Raw genomic sequence first — 22857 nt, forward strand, 5'->3', positions numbered from 1 at the left:
TAAACCTTTATTAGGTAATAAATGGCGGTGCCCTGAAACTATAAAAAAATAACTAACCAACCAGCGTCACCTGTAACAGTTATATGGTGATCACTGGTGAAAGGGTTAACTATGGGGCAATCAGGGGGCTTTATGCCGTAGTATATGGGGGTCCCTGGTGCTATAAAAAGCTGCGGCGAACCTAAATACCTACCTGCCTAACTAGCGTCACCTGTCACACTAATACAGCGATCAGAAAAATGATTGCTTATTAGGCTGGGTTCACACTGGAGCGATGCGGGAACGCCACGAATCCGCGGCGGGTTCCCGCATCGCATGCCTCCCGGCGGCAGTTCACACTGCCCTATGCGAACTGCTGGGAGTGTCAGTGAAATGTTAATGACACCCCCAGATCAGTTCGCATATCGCAGTGCGATCTGCAAACTCGGATCGCATGGTGTGAACACCCATGCGATCCGATTCTGCTGCGGGCCAAAAAAAGGGTCCCGTGCGAATTTGCGGCGGGTGCGATGCGAATTCAGCCATACTATCTGTATGGCTGAACTCGAATCGCACAGAGATCGGATGTGATTTGCAGTGCGGTGCGAATCACATTCGTTCTCATAAACCGCTGCAATGTGAACCCAGCCTTAGTGACACTGGCGACGGGGGGTGATCACGGGGTTAAACCTTTATTGGGGGGGTTAGGGGGGTACATTAGAACTAAAGGGGGCTAACCCTAACTGCCCTAACAGTTATTACAGTCACAAATGACACCAATGCAAAAAAAATAAAAAAAATAAAATAAAAAATGACATTGGTGTCACTGTGACTGGGGGGCAGGGGTAATTGGGGGGGTGATCGGGGGGGTGTGAGTGTGCCTGGCATGTTCTACTGTGTGTAGTGACGTGTTGGTGCAACTCACCGATCCTCTCTCCTCGGTGTCGGAACGAAAAATACCGACACGGAGGAGAGAATACATCACTTCCTCTCCTGTGTTTACATTACAGGAGAGGAAGTGATGTCACGAAGGATTTCTATTCGTCGGGAGCGATCGCGAGGGGGTGGCCATGAATGAATGGCTGCCCCCTCGTCCGGGATCGCTCCCGAACGAATACCGACCGCCGCAGGCACCGGGCGGGGGCCCGATCGGGCCCCCGACCCGCGGGAAGGCAGGGACGTACATGTACGCCCTTATGCCTGCCCGTGCCATTCTGTCGACGTACATCGTCGTGCGCGCGGTCGGGAAGTGGTTAAAGAGGCATTCTCCTTTTAAAAAAAAAAAAATGAAAAGTCAGCAGCTACAAATACTGCAGCTGCTGACTTTTAATAATTGGACACTTGCCTGTCCCAGGGTCCAGTGATGCGGGTGAACGAAGCCTCACTCGTCCCCCCCCCCCGCCCCCCTCCTCTCGTGATTGGCCGCGCAGTTATCTGGTACCTGTCACGTGTCCCAGATGGCTGACAGGAGGGAGGGGGTAGAGCTGAGCCCTTCCTGCACTGAGGGGAAGTGACGTCAGGAGCCCAGGCACTGAAGGAGGCAGACTACGAGGGACCTCCCTAGCAACAGGCATTTAGAGGAGAGTTAAAAAAAATAAAATAAAAAAAAAAATCCAAATTTTTTTTTTTTTTTAAGGAATTTTAATCTTCTTTTTTTTTGTGTGGAACACCACTTTAAGGTTAAAAAACATTGTCTCCTAAATCCTTACTGTAGCCCATTTTTGATCCAGCACTGTGCTCGAGAACCGTCTCTCACAGGATTGATGTCAGTGGCAGCCATTGACTCCTGCTGCTGTCAATCAGATCCTATGACAAGGGAGCAGGGGCAAAAGCAAAATTTTAAATGTTTTTAAATCAGTTTTAATGACTTGATTTAGTGATCCTGTCCCAAAATCATGCACAATAATGTATTTACATATTTTGAACAAGCAGTAAAAGCACTTATGTAAAAAAAAAAAAAAAAGCAGCCCTCATTCACCTCTATAGCTATATGCATTGTGGAGAGATTTTTTTCTGAACACGGGAACTTTTTGAGGGCAGATTTTGGCAGCCTGCCCAACCCAGCTGTTGGAAGCTGACTATAGAATCTGTCTGATCTTTGAGAATTAATAACATCACGTTTAAAAGTTTCTAGAGGTGGGCAAACTTTTGCAGTGACAGCGGGTACCTGTTACCATAGTCTGGACACAGGTGAACTTTAAGCTTGTTCTAGATCTGAGGATGATTGGGTGTAGACATGATCTTCACCATTTTTCCTAACCCTCTTGTATTGTATTGTTGCTGTATTATAAAGAGCTTTGTTGGCGCTATATATATAAATCCTGTATAACAATAATACAAATATGTCCCTTTGAAGCCAGGCAATATGAACTCTGCTTGAAAGCTCTAGCAGTGGCGTATCTCGAGGTTGATCTGACCCTGGAGTTTGGTTGGCAGGCTGTGACTGCGGTTGCACACAGACGTGAGATTATCATTTGGTATATCAGACATTAGCCAGATATATTGCCTATTATACGGATAGCCACCTGGCACCTCCCATCATTCCATTTTTCCATCTTCCCTTTTTGCTGAAGTGTCCCGTCCTTTTTCTGATTCCGCAAAGTCAGTATTTCTTAAATGCCGGGTCTTTAATATTGTTTATAATGGGTCACCACTTGACTGTGTATCCTGGTTTGTTCAAGCACTAAATCAGTGCTCAGTAACAATGATTGGCAGCACAGGGAACTAGCGCGCATGCGAGGAGGTAGACAGGGTGAAGATTTGTACAAACAAGGTCTGAGTTGTATTGTGCAGGGACAACAAGACACTCATACCAGGTAAATGTATGGGCATCTACATTGGCATCTCAGCTCGGAGTTATATTTATTTTATTATGTGTGATTTTTTTTTTAAGGCCCGTCCACATAGGCTTACTATGGAGATCACCTGTACCAGGGCTGTGTTTGCCTGGACAGGGATGCACAGATGTTTCATGCACCCCCATGCAGGTGGCCCCCTTTCATGTCAGTTGGGATGTAGCCACTGCACAGAAACATCCAAATTTGACAGCTGTTGTGGGAGCAAGGCCCTGACCGCAAACCGCGTGTGTGTTTGAGGCAGTTCATCTGCATGGCTGCCGGATTGGGAAAAGCAGCTCTATTTGTGCAGCCACTGCATCCTAATTGATATGAGTGAGACCCTGCATGGGGATGTATAGAACACCTGTGCATCCCTGTGCAGGCAATCGCGGCCCTCACACGGGTGTAAGTTGTAGCATATCCGAGTGAGCGAGACCTTACATTTTAGCCTGTACAAATGAGAAAACATTAATATGTATGTTTCCATATGTTATTTTTTGTTTGTCTTTGTATGGCTTTACTGACATGGTAATAATTAGCCTCTTAGGAGCGACCCCCATACTTGGATTTACATGACTAGCCAATCGGGTTGTCCTAATCTCAGCTGTGTATGATTCACAGTAATGCTGGCCACATACTATACGAAAAATCGGGCAAACACAATTTTGAAAAACGAACATTCGGCCGCGATCGCAAACGATGGAGACATCATGTAATGACTGATGAATCGTTCAGTGGACATAAATGCAAATTAATGTTCGTTTTTTTTTTTTTTTTTACATATACCTAGTGCAGACAGGTCACAGGGGAAACGCATTAACCTTTCAATTTATTGTTCGGCATAAAATTTCCAAACTTGTCCTTTTGTTTTTTCAACTCAAAAACGTCCAAACGATTATAGATTTTATACCGATTAACTGGCTGAAAAAAATGAATGAACGGTCTAGTGACTGAATTTCAGCAGATTTTTTGTATAGTATTTGGCCAGCATTAGGCCCCTTTCACACAGGCTGTCCAATTGGGTCCACCTGTTAGTGTTTTTAGGATGACCTGATTGGACCCTGCATTGTCCCCTATGGAGCGGCAGATGTCCGACACCCGCCCCCATCCAATCTGGTCTGCCAAAAACAGATGGATGGTGGTCCTATTATCCATTCATCCAGTGGATTGGATGGAAACGGACATGCAGTCTGTTTCCATTCGAATGCCCCATAGAGGAGAACAGCACTACATAGCAGAGCAGACACGGACCTAGTCATCCGCCTGCTCAGCAGGGATCAGCAGAGAGATCCTCTTGTTGAGCAAGCGGATTCCGCTTAGCGGTGGCGTCCATGTGAAAGGGTCCAAATGAAAAAAATAAAAATATATATATATATATATATATATATATATATATATATATATATATATATATATATATATATAAATAATGGGGGTTTCTGGCATAAAGTTCCTGTTTGAACCAATCATTTTTAGTCTAATATTTTCTTACTGATTCTGTTCGGTAAAAAAAGGTGTTTCATGCATCCCCATGCAGGTGTCCAGTGACACATGCCGCCATCCGATCCGGTCTGCCAAAAAAAGACAAATGGTGGTCCTATTTTCCATCCGTCCAGTGGATTGGATGGAAACGGACATGCTGTCTTTTTCCATTCTAATGCCCCATAGAGGAGAACGGCACTGTGTCCGCTCTGCAAAAGCAGAACAGACGGGGACCTGTCATCCGCCTGCTCAACAGGGATCAGCGGAGAGATCCCCTACTGAGTAAGCGGATTCCACTTAGCAGATGCGCCCATGTAAAAGGGTTTAAATATTTTATTCATTTTTGGGGGTTTCTGGCATACCAGTTCTTGTTTTGGTAGATTATCAGCCATTGGCTGGGTCACTTTTTTTTTTTTTTTTTTTTTTTTTTTTTTTAAACCAATACTGTTAAGTATTCAAAAAATATAAATACTTGTCTTCATTTTTATTTATTTTATTGGGTGAGTATAATTTTTTGCATATGAACAATTTAGTATTTGCCAATTGCAGGCCGTGCAATATCTCTACCCATGAAGTCTCTCTGTACATCTGTTGTGAAGTTTGTGAATTCACTCAGACTGCCAAAGACAAAGCGTGCTTTGCAATCTAAATGTCATGGATGCAACCTGTTGGTGTACTGTTTGTATTTTATACAAAATAAACATAATATAAAATGTGTTTTTTTTTTTTTTTTATACTTGGAAACTTAAGGGATATTCAGTATATAAAAATGTATCATAAAAAAAAAAAAATTGTTTTTCCATCTACTATGTTAAGGCTACTAGCAGTAGTTCGGCTTTGTTGGATATCTGTTTATAAGAAATGCATTCTGAATTCAGTTTTTCATTAAACATGGTAAACAAATACTTTCATAGTGAATGCTAAAAATGTGTTAATCAAAGTATTACATTCTAATGGTATAATCTTCAATACCCACTCAGCCATGTAAAGAACGTGATTGATATGTGTGACATTTTACCTGGGTTACATCCTGGTGTTGACCGCATTTATATCAAATTGGTGCCTAAGCAGACTTCCTGGCCTGCTGCTGGTGATGATATATGCTGTCGGCATATCCATCTTCCCTAACTGTGTTGTGCAGAGATTTCAGGTGTCCAGAGTCTAACAAACTTATACATACAGGAATTAACCCGGCCTTTTGGATAATCATCAAATCCAGAATACATTTTACATGGACAGTGCAATAAAACTTTGAACCATTGGGGTTGATTTACCAAAATTGGAGAGTGCAACATCTGGTGCAGCTGTGCATGGTAGTCAATTGGCTTCTAAGTTCAGCTTGTTCAATTAGGCTTTCACAAAAAAACCTGGAAGTTGGTTTATATGCAGAGCTGCACCAGATTATGCTCTCTAGTTTTAGTAAATCAACCCCATAGAGTCACTAGCAACTGTGGTGTGTAATAAAGTTTAAACTAAAGTGTATCCAGATTTTTCTTTTCTTTTTTTAAATTTACAAGCCATTTAAACTGTCAGCCAAATTGAGCCGTCCATTTGATAAAAGGCCTACAATTCACTTGATAGAGAATTCACCTTTCTCTGAGAGCAAGTGGGAGTTTAGCATTGTGTGTGATTTAGGCAAACCAGCCACTAACCAGGGATTGAAAATCGCTGTGCATTATCATAATTGGGGCTGGCTAATTGATTTGATTTTTAAACGTATCCTTTGTTGTTTTCACAGTGACCCCCAGGCTCTGAATGACTTCTTACATGGATCCGATAAGGTGAGGACAAGAGTGATGAGACACAACACTTTTTAGTAGGGGAAAGAATTGGCATCAACTAAAAAAAAAAAAGTCAACCTAAATGATAAACTGGTCTGTATATCTAGTTGCAGCTTGTAAGGGCCTGTGTATATCGGCAATCTATGGGGCCCCTTAGATTGTTTTGCACCCAGTGAGGTTAATGCCTCTTCTGATGTATGTACTTCTGCATTTTGCCCTGGTTGTACATTAGGGGGCACAAGATGAAGTATTCGGGTACATTGGATTATTCTGCTGCCCTTGGGCTACTTTCACACTGAGGCTCTTTACAGGAGCTATTGCGCTAAAAATAGTGCTTGTGGAGCGCCTCTCCTGCCACGTCCCAACGACTTTCACACTGGAGCGATGCGCTTGCGGGACATTAAAGTGCTGCAAGCAGCATCTTTGATACTGCTCCTAAAGCACCCCTGTCCATTGAAATCAATGGGCAGCGGCGCTTTGTGGGCACTTTTAACCCTTTATTCAGCTGCTAATGGGAGTTAAAAGCGCCCCACTAGCGGCCAAAAAGTGCCGCTAAAACGACAGTAAAGTGGCGCTTTACCGCCAATGCCCCCGCGCCTCAGTGTGAAAGTGCCCTTAGAATTGGACACACAAAAATAAAGCTGTAGGGATATAATATAACTCACTATAACTTCTCTCATTCCCAGCCTGCCTAATTTTTTTGCTGTTGTCCTAGGAAAATGTATGTCTTCTCTTCTCCGAAAGAAGCAAAACTTTTTTTATTTTTCTTCTAGCCATACCTAGACCTTGCTGGGAAATAAAATTGGGCCTGTAATTTTGTCTTGAGGACTGAACTCCTTATGCAATGTGTCAGCCATAGCTGCAGACTTGTAAGGCTTCTTGCGGAACCCTGTCCCTGAAAACTTTTTAGGGAGTATGCCCACTGGAGGGGTGAAGACTAGCCGCATCGGCATGTTCTCTGTATCCTGCCTACCTTGTACAGTAGTAGTTGGCTTAACCTAGATAACGTCTTTGCTTCTCCAAAGCACTTTGCCCAGGTATGTCCTATTGGTGAGGGGTTTTGATTTCCTGGTTTTACAAGGTTCCTACTGTTCCTGTTGAGAACATCCTGTTAAAGACCCTGGGAATGAATGGCTAAAAGTCTTTTCTAAGGCCTTATCCTCACTCTAAAGTCCAGCCATTGTGGCCTTTTCCATCTGCCAGACATGCTCTCTTGTCCAAGGCATCCCAGGTCTATCCCAATAGATCTTTCTGTCCTCTCAGCTCACAAGTGGCCCTACTCTGTTAACAGGTTAGTGAATATTATATGCTAAATATCCAGAACTGAACTTTATTTTTTTTTCGGTGTGCGTGCATAGGATCCGCTTATATGTTGGTCTGTGGAACATTCGTGCAAAAAAAAAACCCATGCTTGGGCCCTTTGATCGGGAACTCCTCTTTGGTAAAACCCTGAACAACTTTATCAAGGAGTTCACCATGGGGCAGAGTAGCCTTTTATCCCAGAAAGATGGGTAAAATCCTCATTTGTGAAGTCATCCTGTAATCCTGAAAATGGTCTTTTAGTTTCTCCAGGGCCTCAGAGCAAAGTCCTGATTCCCAGTAAGTCCTGGACCAAAATGCTCAAGAATGTCCTCACAATGAGGGGGTGCCCAATTTGAGTGGTGGAAGTCTGTTGTGGCCTACTGGTCTCAGAATATTTCAGACATTGGGTCAGAACATTGTATCTAGTGGGCTGGCTACAAGCTGGAATATTAATCTCTGTCTCTCCCCCACTTCATGCTGTCAAACTTTACAGCTCTCTTGCAAACATTGGCAAACTATGCCTCTTTGACTTGCCAGGTAGAAGGGTTTGTCCCACCTTTCTTTTCTAAATGGAAGGTGAGCTTAGGCACCCAATTCAATGACTCTCAGAAAGAGAAGATCCTTTATTTTGCCCGATAGCTACCAACGTTCAAGAGACCTGTTACAAGATTTTGACCAGATGGTACAGAGTGGCTACCACTTTGCACCGTTTCTTCCCTCAAGTCCCCAGTTTATGTTGGCAATGTGGCATTGCTGAGAAAACACATAGTCTGTGATTGTCCCTAGCTTGAGCTCTGCTGGCGTGAGGTGATCTGCACAATCAGACACCTGACAAATGTTAATCTGGATGGGAACTCTGGGGCTTGCCTGCTCCATCGCTCAGAAAGACTGATTAAGAAATACAAGGCCTCCCTTACAATTCAGTTGATTAATGCGGCCAAGGCATGCATCCCCCTCTGTTGGAGATCAGAGAACCCCTGTCCAAATCTCTGTGGTTTTCTAAAGTAAACAAACAGTTATGGAGGGAGGACCTCATCGCTACCTTGCACAGCTGGGAGGAGACCTTCCGTGAGAACTGGAGACCTTGGCACCATTTTGTGTACACCTTCAGGAAGTGGCACAATCAGACTGACCTGTTGAACTTAGTCCCACTCTCTAGGCGAGAGGCCCCACCTGTAGACTCCTTTTTCTATTCTCTCTCTCTTGATTCTGTTCCTTTGACGCTCTGGGGACGCCTGATCCCCGAACCCTTTCATCTCCTAGCAGTCCCCCTTCCCCCGTATCCCTGACTCAGTAATGGGCTATATTCAGATATGGTGTATATCCTTGCTTACATCACACTCTCCTCATTGTCCCGTTTCTTGGATTAGTGTTATTAGGCTATCAGGATGCAATGTTTCCCGATTTATACTGTAAAAGTTCTATTTTTTTTTTCACTTTATTTTATTATACTGTTTTGCATTTCATAAATCTCTTGTCCGTCTCCCCAGCTTTGCAAGCTGACAACTATCTTCAAAACCGTAATACTTTTTACATGACCAACCATATTATGAAGAGCTGGGCTTATTATAGAACTCTGACTGTTTGACCCTTTTTTTGCTACTAGATTCTGTTACTTGTCACTATTGCATACTTTTAATTTTAAACGCAAATTTCTTTAAAGGCATGAAAAAAAAAAACATTGGCAGACCTCCATGCTGCTCTGGGGCAGCTCCTCTTGCCAAGGGGCTATAGCCATTGTCCAAGGGATAGGTCCCAAGGTTTCTACTAAAACCTGTTCCCAAGGCTAAAGGGGACATCTGCCCCATTCTTTATCTTAAGGGTCTCAACACTTTCCAAAGGGTAAAAAAGTCAGTGACTGCTTCCTTCCATCCTGGGAACTTTCTGGCCTCTGTGAAATCAAATATTGGCTACTAGCATGCCCCCATCTTCCCAGTGCATATCAAGTCTTCATTAAAGTGCCAGCCCCTGTTCTTGTGCTGATGCATGCTCATGGCATTCCCATAGTGTGATTCCTGGACAACCTTTTGGGCACAGGTTCTATCAGCCATTGTCCAAATGACTGTCCAGATTCTATGGAAGTTCTGGTGAATTCTAACTCCCCAGAAATAAGCACTAAATGGTCTCATCGCTTGGGTGCATCTTGGCTCGATCTTTGATATGGCCCTGTTTTAAAGTTTTCTTTTCACTGGAAAAGCTCCAGACTTTTTGCCCCCACCTGCAGCTCAGGGGCCAACCAACCAACCAACCAACCATCCACTTTTTCATTGGGATTCTAGGCCTAGTGGTGGCCTCCTTTTGAGTCAGGCCTAAATGCCCAGTTTCACTGCAAAAATTTATTCTCCCATTGGTTTGGAAGGGCGTCGCATTGGATGACTACTGTCTTTTTCCCTGACTGGTTTTGGATCACTGTTTGTTCTTGATTACCATCAAGGAATCAAGTATGTTTTCTTACCGGTTCTTCTTCAGAGATTGGTTGCCTCTCACGCCTTTTGTGCAGTGTCGCCGAAAGTATTCCTGCTTGTACGTTCCCCAGTGACTCCGTGAGATTTCATCCTGGTTCTTTTAGGCTCTTCAGAAAGCACCCTTTGAACCCATCAGGGATTTTCCTCTGTCTACCTTCACAAGATTGTCTCTCCCTTTGTTCTCTCTTGTGCACGGCGAGTCTGAGTTGATTGCCTTAACATGTGTGCTGCATAAAGAGAAGGTTGATTTAAAGCCCAATGCCTCTTTTTAATCCGAGGTGGTTTCTTCCTTTCAGCTTAACCAGGACATTGTTCTGCCAGCTTCGTGTCGTCCTAAACATCATAAGGACATCTCTCTCCATCATCTGGATGTGTTGTGCACTATTTGAGCATGTCTCTCAGCTACAGGTCCCTGTTGACAGTTTGACACCTTGTTTTCTTTGTTTTCTTTTTTAATTCCTGAAGGCTAAGTGACCAGCTACTTCACTTTCCGCTATTGCTAGGTGGATTTGACAACTCCTCATTCAAGCCTGTTTTCTCTAGGGCTTATGTACTACCCTTCTCTGTCAGAGTTTACTACACAGATCGTGTAGTGCTTCTTTCGCTTTTCAGCATCAGGCATTTGTTTCTCAGATTTGCAAAGCTGCCACCTGTAATCTTCTGTTTTATACATATTTATTTTTTTAATATGGAACTATTTTTATACATATTTATTTTTTTTATACATATTTATTTTTTTAATATGGAACTAAATCTACCAATTTAACAGTTTCCCAAAACAGTAAGACCCCTTTCACACCAAGGGCGTTTTGCAGGCGCTATAGCGTTAGAAATAGCGCCTGCAATCTGCCCTAAAACAGCTGCACCATTGTCTGTAGTGTGAAAGCCCCGAGGGCTTTCACACTACAGCGGTGCGCTGGCAGGACGTCAGGAAAAGTCTTGCCAGCAGCTTCTTTGGAGCTGTGAAGGAGTGGTGTGTTTACCGCTCCTCCACCGCTGCTCCCCATTGAAATCAATGGGGCAGTGCTGCAATACCGCCGGCAAAACGCTGCTATTGTGGTTTTATTCAGATGGCACTTTGTTTTAACATGATATAACAAACTGTTGTTTTTATTATCTTGGCTTTTTGTTATTTCCTCATTTTCTTGGCACATTTAAAGTCCCTTTTTCTTGTGGTCTTTGGAGGTCCCCTTCCTTCATTTTGGATGTGGTTCTCCTCTCCACTGGATGAATTTTATGGTTAAATATATTCATTGTACCTGAATACTTCATTCTGTGTCCCTAAGGTACAGTTAAGAAAATAATACATTTTATATTAAATTAAAATCTCTTAAAATCCTTATCTTTAGAATACATTATGAAATGCAGGTCTCTCCCCTCTGTTCTTATGATCCACTCTTACTATTGTTTGCTAGAACACTAATCTGGGCTGGGAGTGGGAGGTGTACTGGTACTGTACTTGTTTGTCAGTGTTCGGTCTCCTAAAGGTAGCAGCATAACCCAATGTACCTGAATACTAATCCTGTGTCCCTCACCCTGGGTTCACACTGATGTGATACGGGAACCAGTGCGATTAAAGCACCGCTTCCCGCATTGCTCCTCTCCCGCAGGCAGGTCACACTGCCTTCTGCAAACCGCTGCGGGTGTCATTAACAAAGTTAATGACATCCCCCAGTTCACAGATCGCACAGGAATCGGATGGCATAGGTGAGAACACCCATGCAATCCGATTCTAGTGCGGGAAAAAACAAGTCCATGCACTATTATCTTTGCAAATTCACAGCGAGTTTAGCCATTTTTTTTTTTTTTTTTTTTAGCCAACTGTACAACTGAACTTGCATTGCCCAGAGATCGCATGTGATTGGCACCTGCAGTGCGGTTGCGAATCACATGCTATCTCTGAGATCGCACTAGTGTGAACCCAGGCTTAATGTACTTCAAGAAAATAATTTTGCAGTAAAAAATCCTATTTGCAGCTTATTTTAAGAGGAGAAACCTTGGTAAATACTATGTGAATTTATTGCAGGAATGTAGTGGATTTTTTTTAAATTCCATTTATTTACCAATCCGTGGATGTTGACCTACAGAATTGTACCTGCACAAGGATATTGAGGCAAAGTTGCTAGTTGTTTCTAGAGCTGGAAAATGCCAGAGATATACTAGCATTTATGGAACGCTATTTATAAGCATTTTGAAAGTGTTTCCTAACATTTTATGACTTTCACAAGGTGTTTTTACAAGCGTTTTCAAGTGTGTGCGTTTTATTTTTATTTTTTTCCTTTCTTCAGAATTGTGTATTGAAAAATGCTTTTAACTAGCATGTTGCTGGCAGGATGTTTTCAACATGTCCCTAACTACAACACTTGGGCTCCATTCACACCTAAGCGTAGTGCAGCGACAGCTACTGGCTGTCCCACTTTTTTTTCTTTTTTTTTGTGACACGTTTTTGAAGCCGCGCCATTCCTTTGAATGGGCCTCCCTCTGATCCAAAGACGTGCATTTACCAAATCTTGACACTAATCTTGAGCCAGGAGCGTTTGACGTTTCAATTTTAATGCATGTTTGCCGCAATTCTGGAATTGCGCAATTCCACTACACTTTGGTGTGAACCTTAGTGTCAGCTTATTTTTGTATGTCCAAACATTTTTCCTTCATTTCAGATAGTTTTCAAGTACTTGGAAACATTTTGTAGTGTGAGTGGACTATAGAGACATGTATTTGAGTAACCACTTCAGTGTTTCACATTGGGTACTTCTAGCTGCTGTGACACTCATAAGGCAAGGGTCTGATCCAGAGTTTAAAATTAATCTGATAAATTGCTGTAGATGATATAGATAGATAATACTTGTGGCACAACCAGCTGTGCAGCTTTTTACAATTTTCACATGGGTTGGTCCATTTAGTGTGTGTGTGTGTGTGTGTGTTGAGTGTTGTTTTTTTTGTCTTTGTTTTTTTTGATTATATATAATTATATTTTTTATTTTTTTTAACATTTGCTTATTAAATTCTTCTAGCTTGACGGAGATGATCTGCTGGATAACACAGGAGATGCAGCGAGTGCCTTCTTTGTGGGCACTGGGGTAATAACTTTTATTCACTCTTTAATACTTTAAGACCAGTTAGTATGCACAGATATAAATGTTCTGCCCAAAAAAAAAAAAAAAAAACCTTGAGTTATATGAAAACGTATACATTTCTGTGCTAGTTTCATAACCAAAACTAAAATATCACACCTGAGATGGGGGGAAACAAAAATTCAGACTAATAAACGTGTTACCCCCCTCAACACAATTGAACCTTTAAAGTTTTTGTAAACTGAAAAAAAAAAGCCTGTAAGACGAAGGCATATAATGAGCATCGCTCATTATAAAATACTTTTAATCGAAACTGTTACAGCGGTCCCCGCACACCGCCGTGACCGGTGACATGTCTCCTGGAGATATTTCCAGGTGCGCTGTGATTGCCCGGAGCCGCAATGACGTCACTCTCCGTGCATGCGCCTGTGATGCCCAGAGCAGCAGTCTGTTTCTTCACTGTGCATGCGCCGATGACGGTGGTGCAGGCGTATATGGTAAAATAGTGACTGTACCTACAGGTAAGCCTTATTATAGGCTTACCTGTAGGTACAAGTGATGTAACTAGGTTTACAACCACTTTTAAAGTGATTCTAAAAGCACAGGGGCTATTTTCTAAAATGGGAGGGTGCAAAATGCACAAGATGCAGCTCTGCATAGAAGCCAACAGGCTTCCATGTTTTAGCGCAAAGCTTAAGCGAACAAGCTAATTGGGTACCATGCACATTTAAAAACAATAAAAAACATGTCATACCTACCTGCCCTGTGCAATGGTTTTTTGCAATGGTTACCAGCCTTGAGCCTCCTATTTTCAGGTCCCCTGCCAGTGCTCCATGCTCGCTCCCGAGTGAGTCCTGTTTGTCCATTGACGCACAGAGTGCAGTTCTCCCCCACCCCTCTCTCTCTCCTCGCTGGTTGTGATAGACAGCAGCAGGAACCAATGGCTCCTGCTGCTGCCTCTCTGTCTAATAAGGAGAGAGAGCGCCACACATTGCTGGATTGAAATTGGGCTAAGTATCTGGGAGGGGTGGGAGCTGCATGCAGAAGGCTGTTTTTACCTTCTGCCTTTAGAACCACTTTAAAGTTGAACTGAAATGATAAATGTTTTGTTTTTGTCCATTGAGGGACACATGAAGTGATTAACTGTGGGATTATATGGCTCCCACAGGAGGATTGGACACTGACAGACAAAAAAAAAATTGTAGCTCTGCCTAGGATAACCCTCCTTCTGCCAGCATGCTTCAGTTTGTGAACGTCTTTCTTCAGCTCTTCGGGAAAAAGTCAAAAAATGTTCTTGCGATCTTGTTTTTCTTCATTTCTCTCTTCAGTCATTCTTCTCTATATTGCTGCTAGAGCTGGTCTCTTTGATTGTAGCTATCCAGAGCAGCATGTTCTTAAGACTACTTTCACACTGGGCTGGTTTTTTAAATAGCCTCTGCAAAGTGCCTAAAAACCGTCACCCATTCATTGCAGTGTGTCTCTTCACACTGGGGTGGTGTGCTTGCGGGACGTTAAGAAATGTCCTGGAAGAAGCATCTTCAGGGCACGTTGAGAGCGCTGTATTTAGCGCTTCCAAAACGCCCTGCCCATTGCAATGAATGGGCTGCGTTTCCAAAGTGTTTTGAAAGCACCGCAAAACTGGAGGGTTTTTACTCTTTCTTTTTGGTAAAACGCCCCACTAGTGGCCGAAAAGCTAAAGCGCCGCTAAAATGAGCAGCGCCTTAGCACTAATTGTTGGCGCTGCCAGTGTAAAAGCAGCCTAACTTGGCTTTTTGAGTGCTGTGTCTGGAATCAGTCTTCTGTTATTGCACCAAGTTAAAAAGAAACTGCTTTGGCTCTTATTGACGCCATGCATTCAGTCTGCTGTTTTTAGCCATGGGAAATTCAAAGCTCCTGCGGCTGCAAGTACCTTCCCATTACATACACTTTCGAGCTATTCCTCTAGACAATTTGGGATTTCCAAACTACGGCCCTCCAGCTGTTGCATAACTTCATGTCCCATGAGGCATTGTAAAACTTTGACATTCACAGACATGACTAAGCATGATGGGAATTGTAGTTCCGGAGGGCCATAGTTTGGAGACCCCTGCAGGGATTGTAACCATGTTAGTGGGTCTTGCACACCCCTAAGCACTTGTTCCCATTTGGGAAGGATTTTGTTAAACTATGATCTATATACAATGGAGGAGAAGGGGGGGGGGGTGAGTAGATCAGCTGTGTCTCCGCTCCCATCCCGTGTGAGAGAGGACGAAGAGGGTGATAGAACTGTCAATGCCAGCTCTGTGCTGTACCATGACACTCAGCTCAGAGAAGGTGAGCTGGGAATGTAGACGATACTGATGAGTACTTACAGGCTGCACTGATGGGCTGCTCTGATGGGCTGCTCTGATGGGCTGCTCTGATGGGCTGCACTGATGGGCTGCACTGATGGGCTGCACTGATGGGCTGCACTGATGGGCTGCACTGATGGGCTGCACTGATGGGCTGCACTGATGGGCTGCACTGATGGGCTGCTCTGATGGGCTGCTCTGATGGGCAACATTGATGAGAACTAATGGGTAATGCTTGTAGGTGGAATTGATGGGCACTAATGGGTAACGCTTGTAGGTGGAATTGATGGGCACTAATGGGTAACGCTTGTAGGTGGAATTGATGGGCACTAATGGGTAACGCTTGTAGGTGGAATTGATGGGCACTAATGGGTAACGCTTGTAGGTGGAATTGATGGGTACTAATGGGTAACACTAATGATTGGGGATTGACTGTTAATGGTACTCCTTTTCTTACACAGACACAGCGTGGGAGGAAAGGGCTGCAGGTAACCGGCAAATCTGTTGATCACATGGTAAAGGGACGCTGTGCTTGTAATGGATGCATGTCCCAGGGGGCATGTGGGAGGCAGGGTTCTGGGAGGATGTCTATGGACATCCTCCCCTCCCCTTGTTGTATGGAAGGGGGGGCAGGGTTGCCCATCCATTATTTCTTGCACTTAGGGCCCTGAAGGTTGTAGTTAAGCCTTTTGCCAGTTGCCATGTTCTGGCTGTAACCCTAATTTGGCAAATTAAGGCAGAATATTTTAAATGTCTTGGGATTTTCCCCACTGCAGTAGTCGATTTTCTTTGATTGTGCATGTAAAGCAATATGTCTAGATCGTTGTGCTCCAGCATTGATGGCCTGCTGGAAGCATCTCGACCGGTGTCCTATATGAGTCTGTTGTCCACACAAACGCTCAGCTTATCTGGTTAAAGTGCCTGAACACTGCATTTTAGGAGCTCTGTGACCTGTTTCGTCTTCGAGAGGTGACTTCTTTCCAGGCCTACCCTCAACATCATCGAGGATATCCTGTGCCACTGCTGTTTTGCAGACTTATCTGTGTTCTGGGCCTTGTCCTATCTCCTGTTCCAGCTTGATTTTTGTGAGCTGTATCCCAACATGTCCTAGGTTCATATTCTCTTATCCGAATGTGTTTGTCTCTTTCGCGACAAGCAAGTCTGACGGTTGAGCCATCCCTGTTCCTTCCCAGAAGGACTTCTGACCTTCATTTTCAACTAATGCTTCATTTTCCTCCACTTTATGGAAGGTCCTTTCATCAGAGAAACCTTGTCTCCTGGTATGCATTCTGAGGTCCCAGAAAAATGTGGTTCTTATTTCACCATGGTATCATGCCTCATATTTTCAGGGCAGTTTTTTCCAACTGGTTACTTCTAAGAATTGTAGTTTTCGTACCTATGCTAAATTTTCTCCACTTTTTTTATATTATTTTTTAAAGTTCTTCTAATCTGCCCACAAACATAATGCTGGACACCCAAGGAGAGATTTACTAAAACTGCATCACACAAAATCTGGTGCAGCTGTTCATAGTAACCAATCGGTTACCAAGTTTTATGGTCAAGGCTTAATTGAACAATCTGAATTTAGAAGCCGATTGGCTACCATGCTCAGCTGCACCAGATTCTGTGTGCTTCAGTTTTAGTAAATCTCCCCCCACATTGTCAAATTTTGTGTTTTAGATTAATATCTATTGAGGAGTCAGCGTTTATCAGCTATGCAGTGTGAGCGTCCTGCTTGGGTATAATGCGACTGGATTATTTAGACAATTCCTCTCCTCACACTACATGGTTGTTGGTAAATGTTGATTAGATCAAAATCTGTCAGTGGTGAACTTGTTTCAGTGCTTGCAAGAGGTTTGGCCATTTTCTTGGTCAAGTAGAATTCAGTATGAATGATCATTTCACAGCTTCATTCAACTTTGCCCAACTACCGTATATACTCGAGTATAGGCCGACCCGAATATAAGCCGAGGCCCCCAATTTACCCCCAAAAAAACTGGCAAACTTATTGACTCGTGTATAAGCCGAGGGTGAGACATGCCTGTCCATCCCTGTGTGTGTGTCCGTCCCTGTGTGTCCGTCCATCCCTGTGTGTGTGTGTGTCCATCCATCCATCCATCCCTGTGTGTGTGTGTCTCCATCCATCCATCCATCCCTGTGTGTGTGTGTCTCCATCCATCCATCCATCCATCCCTGTGTGTGTGTGTCCGTGTGTGTGTGTGTGTGTGTGTGTGTGTGTGTGTCCAGCCTACCTGTGTCCCGAGCCTCCGTCCCGTGCCTTGCCTCCTTGCCTCCGTCCCGTGCCGTGCCTTGCCTCCGTCCCGTGCCTTGCCTCCTTGCCTCCGTCCCGTGTCGTGCCTTGCCTCCGTCCCGTCCCGTGCCGTGCCTTGCCTTGCCTCCGTCCCGTGCCTTGCCAGGATCGCCTCGGCGGCCATTCTAAAATTCAAAAGCCCCGCCTCCGCCTCCGCCTGTGATAGGCGGAACACTGAATTTCCCAGCAGCCTGTGTTCCGCCTATCACCGATATCGTCTCATCCTCGTACTACGGACGAGGATGAGACGATGTCCGTGATAGGCGGAACACAGGCTGCTGGGAAATTCAGTGTTCCGCCTATCACAGGCGGAGGCGGAGAAGGAGGCGCGGCTTTCAAATTGTAGTATGTCCGCCGTCTGTCTGCTCGATACGCTGATCGAGCAGTCAGACGGCGATGACTCGAGTATAAGCCGAGGGGGGCACTTTCAGCCTCAAAAAAGAGGCTGAAAATCTCGGCTTATACTCGAGTATATACGGTATTTTTTATGGGGCAGTGCCATATAATATCAAATGCAATGCTTTCAGATAAAGATAACGTGTTTTGGCATTTCTAAATGTATTGGTGATGAATTTGATGGAATTTGTCATTTTGGATGATTATTTTTTTTATTTTATTTTTTTTACTTTTGAGTCTCAAAGACAAAAGGTGAAGGGAAATTTCACCAGACAGCAAAAAAAAAAAACGCTAATTGGGGTCTTCAACATTCCTTACTCTATCAAGAACCTAACATAAGGATTGGCTATGCATACACTGAAATGTGGAGAAATGGACATATAAATAGAATATTCTTAGAACAATTGATGGACTAAAAAAATCTATTTCCATGGATTGATTTTTCTGGTGTCCTCCTGCTGTTTGCAATCCTTTCCTTACTAAAAATTCAGTATTTTTCATAGACAAAAGATTGACTTGAAATTGCACATCTTTTAAGGCTATAAAAGTCAATGGGTAGCCTATTATTTAGGAACGTGTAGTAATATGTAATGTTAGGACCATTGTGTGCCCTCCCCTCCTCAGTATTGGGTGTAAACCAGCAAACAATTGTAACTTGCTGTACACATAACATTGTAGGATGGTGGAATGTGGGCAATTGTTAAAAATCCTTTTTTTTATCTTTGTTTATGGCTTTGAATACTGTATTTTGAATTTGTTTTAAAACAATGAAATCTGTATAGTTTTATTTTTCTATTTTCTTTTTAATATTTTCAGCTTCATGTTCAGGAAACTCCTGGGAACCATTTAACTACAGAACCCAACCAATCAACTGGTGGTGTAGACTTGGACTTTTTGCCAGATGACATCCTTGGGTCTCCATCTGCGGCTAGTGCAAGCCTCGCCAACTCTGATCAGCCATGCGACATCCTTCAGCAGAGCCTGCAGGAGGCCAACATCACAGAACAGACTCTTGAAGCTGAGGCAGAACTGGACTTGGGCTCCTTTCAGTTGCCTTCTCTGCAGCCTGTGGGGCCATCTGCTCCAGATGGGACTTCCCAAATATTTTCTGGAGGTGCTGACCTAATTGGACTGCAGCAGCCGGCAGTATTGACTCACCAAGCACTAGTTCAGCAGTCAGTGGGGGCAGATGTGGTCAACAAGGCCATCAGCGTTCAGCCGTTCATCCAACAAGTTGGCCTTGGTAATGTTACAATTCAGCCACTCTCCAACCTCCCAGGGTTGCCCAATGGTAGCCCGGGGGGAGCTTTGGGCATTGGGCAAATACAAGTAGTTGGACAGCAAGTGATGACCATCAATCAGCCTACGCAGCAGATCATTGCCAAGCAAGTACAGCCAACACAGGTAGCCAACCTACCAGTAGGCAGCTACCTGACAGGGGCTACCTCTGAGCAGCAGCAGGTCACTCTGACATCAAGCGGGGTGTCGCCACAAAACGCAGGGTTGGTTTTACAGAACAAAATTCCCACCGTAGCCACCACTTTAAATGGGAGCTCCATGTTTGGAAGCGTGTCGACTACCCAGTGCACGCAGTCCTTAACTGTTACTTCCAATCTGAACAGCCCGGTTATTATACAGCGGACTCCAACCCCAATACAACCCAAACCTGCTGGCGTTCTCCAACAGAAGCTGTTTCAGATTTCCCCTAAATCTTTTGCCCCCAACAACACACTGACCATTCAGGGAGAAGCAGCCCTGCAGCAGAAAGCCCAACAAAACCTGACGTTTATGGCTGGTAAGCCTGGGCAAAATGTGGTCCTGTCCAGTTTTCCCCAGGGCCTTCCTGCCAATGTGTTCAAACAGCCTCCCCCACAGCAGCAGGCATTGGGTAAACCCATGAGTGTCCAGCTCCTAAACCAAGGCAACAGTATAGTTATCCCGGCCCAGCATGCCCAAGCTATGTTACAGGGACAGAACCAGTTCCTATTGCCGGGAGGTTCAACCGTCCAGCAGCTCTCTGCACTGCAGGCCAACATGAGTGGTCAGATCTTAGCTGCGTCCCATGCCAGTGGGCAAGCTCACATAATTGCCAGCCAAGGTCCAGGGGGCCAGCTTCTCAATCAGGGTTTGCCTGCCCAGATTCAAAACCTTGCAAACCAGCTGAACTTGGGGCAGGTCCTCACTTCTCAGAATGCTCATGGCACAGCTCATATTTTGTCGGGGCCTATACAGCTTCAGGCGGGGCAGGTGGGTCAACCCACATTGTTCCAGATGCCTGTATCCCTTGCCAGTAGCCTAAGCACCCAAAGTCAGCCTGCGGTAACCACGTCTCTGAACCAAGCCGGGCAGACAGTCATCCAAGGAGTGACATTGCCTAACCAGGTGGCCATGTTTAATCCATCTGATGGCATTGGTCAAGCAGTAAGCATCCAGCAGGCCTCAGCGGGCAGCAGACAGAGCCCAGGAATAGTACAAGGGGCCAACCTCCTGCCCAGCACAGAGCAAACCTCTATCCTGACCGTCCAAACCACCCAGCAGTCATCACAAGGACAAGCCCAATTACAGTTGAATGTACAGCAGCAGCAGCCGCCACAGCAGCCTTTAGCACCTCCACCTCCTCAACAAGCGATGCCAAGCCCCAGCATTGATCCCAGCTCTGAAAAAATCATCCTTAGCCAAGCAACGCCAGGAAATATCATTAATGCGGAGTCCATGCAGATGTTCCTCCAGCAGGTTAGTTTGTCTCTTATTTTATTTATTTATTTATTTTGTACTTTAATTCCTCTCAATTCCTAATTGGTCAGTTAGTACTTCAAGACAATATCAAGCTTATTTAAAAATGCAAAAATCAAGTGTGATTTGTCAAGTGCAGTAACCATGGCAACCAATGTGGTTTTAGTTTGGTTTACTGCACTTTGCACATTAGACTTTCATGGTCTTATAAATTAAAGTGGTAGTAAACTCTTTTGAGGAAAACATTTTTTTCCCCATGCAAGGCACTATCATAATGTGCTAGTATGCACCTCATACTAGCATATTATGAAAGGCTTAGTTTAAAATGAAGCCCTCCAGCTGCATGCTGTCACCACGGTATTGCTTCTGGGTTTGTGGGCTGCGTCCACTGGATAGACGAGCCACAATGACATCACTCCCTTGCCAGTCACGGCACACAGCTCTGAAGGAACGGAACAGGTATGCCGTTCCTTCGGGGCGCATGCACCAGCGATGTCGCTGGCTGCTGCTCGCTAGCATGTCTCCTAAACAGTGCATGTTTAGGAGATATTCATTTTACCTACAGGTAAGCTTTAACCATACAAGCTTACCTGTAGGATAATAATAATAAAAAACGAGAGTTTACGATCGCTTTAAAGGCCATGTCCACCCAAAACAGAACTATCAGGAGGGGGATGCTGGGGTGATTTTCTGGCTAGTTTTTTACCTCTTGGCAACTATAGTGGTGAGATTTTCCTGCAGTGTTGTCTGTTCCCTCTTACGAGGCCATAATGAGTGCCTCTCACAGCTGCACTGCATTATGGTGAATAAGAATATGACAACATAATTTTGGCTTTTTAATTTTTGCAGAGCTGGAAATTGTGAGTCAGATATCTCACCACTGGAGTCCCAGAGTCGTCCTAAGCCAAAGTGCCAGAAAAGACTGAAATGTTGGTTTTAGGTGGAGTCGTACCTTGCGCCTATTGTAGGCACCGTTTTAGATTAGATACACGACAAAAAGTAAATGTTTAAAAAAAAAGTCACTTTGTTGCTGCTACCAGACTCTCTCCCTTTGTGAACTACAGACAAAAGAAATAATCTGATTGGTTGCGGTTGGTCACTCTTACAGTAGATTTGACAGTACATACCGGCATGAGGAATGCAGAAAATGCTGAGGCTGATACTCTTCACCTCCATCTACATTCTCCGTGTGGGTCTTTGGCAAGTTCTGGAACCCAGAGTCGGGCACTACAAAGAAAGGAGCTGTCTTTGTGATGTTGGGTGGCCATGCACCAAGGAAGGATGGGGTACCCTTTCTGACATTGTAGCTAGCGTTTTAAGGCATCTAGAAAGATGGGACAAAGTGCTATATGTATTTTGCCCCATCAGGAATTAAATATAGTAAACCATTATAATAACTCTTCTTTAAAGGATAAGTTCACCTTTCTCAACATGCTACAATCTTACACCTGTATTTAGGGTGTAACATGTTGAGCATCCTCCACCTGACCTGCCGCCTCCTTTTGACAGTGGGCGGGGGACCTTCTCCCGCCACCTGCTGTCACAATTTGAAAGCAGAGCATGCGGGGCTCAGCCCATGTGGCTGCGTCATTTGGTCACAGTTCTGTGAATGAATTCCCACAAGTCCTGTTAGTCATTGCGGCTGACAGCTTGTAGTTCTCAATTGATTGTGAGGGCGCAGGTGAGCTCTGTTATAGTCCATTGACCTGAGAACTTCAGTAACTGCCTGCCTGTAACATCGGATGTACAGTCAGTGTACTGACAGTCTGCTAGAGACTGACGTTGCACCCATGATCTGCTGATGGAGAGTCCAATGCTTTACATGCTTCCAAGAAAAAATAATCATAAATGCACTTTTTTTAACCTGCAAAAAAGTGCATTATTTATTATTTTTTTAAGTAGAACTTCTCCTTTTAAGGGCGTCCCGTATTAAGCAGCCTAATTGGCATATGATTACCATCCTGAAACTGTAATCATATATTTCCCATCTGGCTGCTTTACTACGTTTGATAAATGTCAATAAAAAGTTGTGGCTCCACATGCAAGCAGGTTTTAATGGGGTTGTGAAAGCAGCCTCTTTCCAGAATTGAATATAAAGTTTTGAGTAGAGAGTTGAATGGGAATGCTAGGTAAAGATATGACAATATTGATTTACCTGCCAAAAATG

The 22857-nt window shown here is 44.1% G+C and overlaps 1 protein-coding gene across 3 annotated transcripts in view; it reads left to right on the forward strand.

The window, feature by feature from the left end:
* Window positions 1-22857, forward strand: part of BICRA (BRD4 interacting chromatin remodeling complex associated protein) — a 128561-nt gene that overhangs the window by 72150 nt on the left and 33554 nt on the right. For all 3 annotated transcript variants that reach the window (XR_013274427.1, XM_077480866.1, XM_077480877.1), the window contains exons 3-5: window positions 6037-6079; window positions 12861-12926; window positions 18774-20690. Coding sequence is in view for 2 of the 3 variants with exons in the window: in XM_077480866.1 (XP_077336992.1) it covers window positions 6037-6079; window positions 12861-12926; window positions 18774-20690 (2026 nt within the window). In the remaining variant the exon portion in view is untranslated. The remainder of the gene's footprint in view (window positions 1-6036; window positions 6080-12860; window positions 12927-18773; window positions 20691-22857) is intronic.

This window comes from Lithobates pipiens, unplaced genomic scaffold, assembly GCF_037356315.1.
Source record: "Lithobates pipiens isolate NorthernLeopardFrog02 unplaced genomic scaffold, aLitPip1_a1.2 Scaffold_1, whole genome shotgun sequence".
Classification (NCBI taxonomy): Eukaryota; Metazoa; Chordata; class Amphibia; order Anura; family Ranidae; genus Lithobates; species Lithobates pipiens.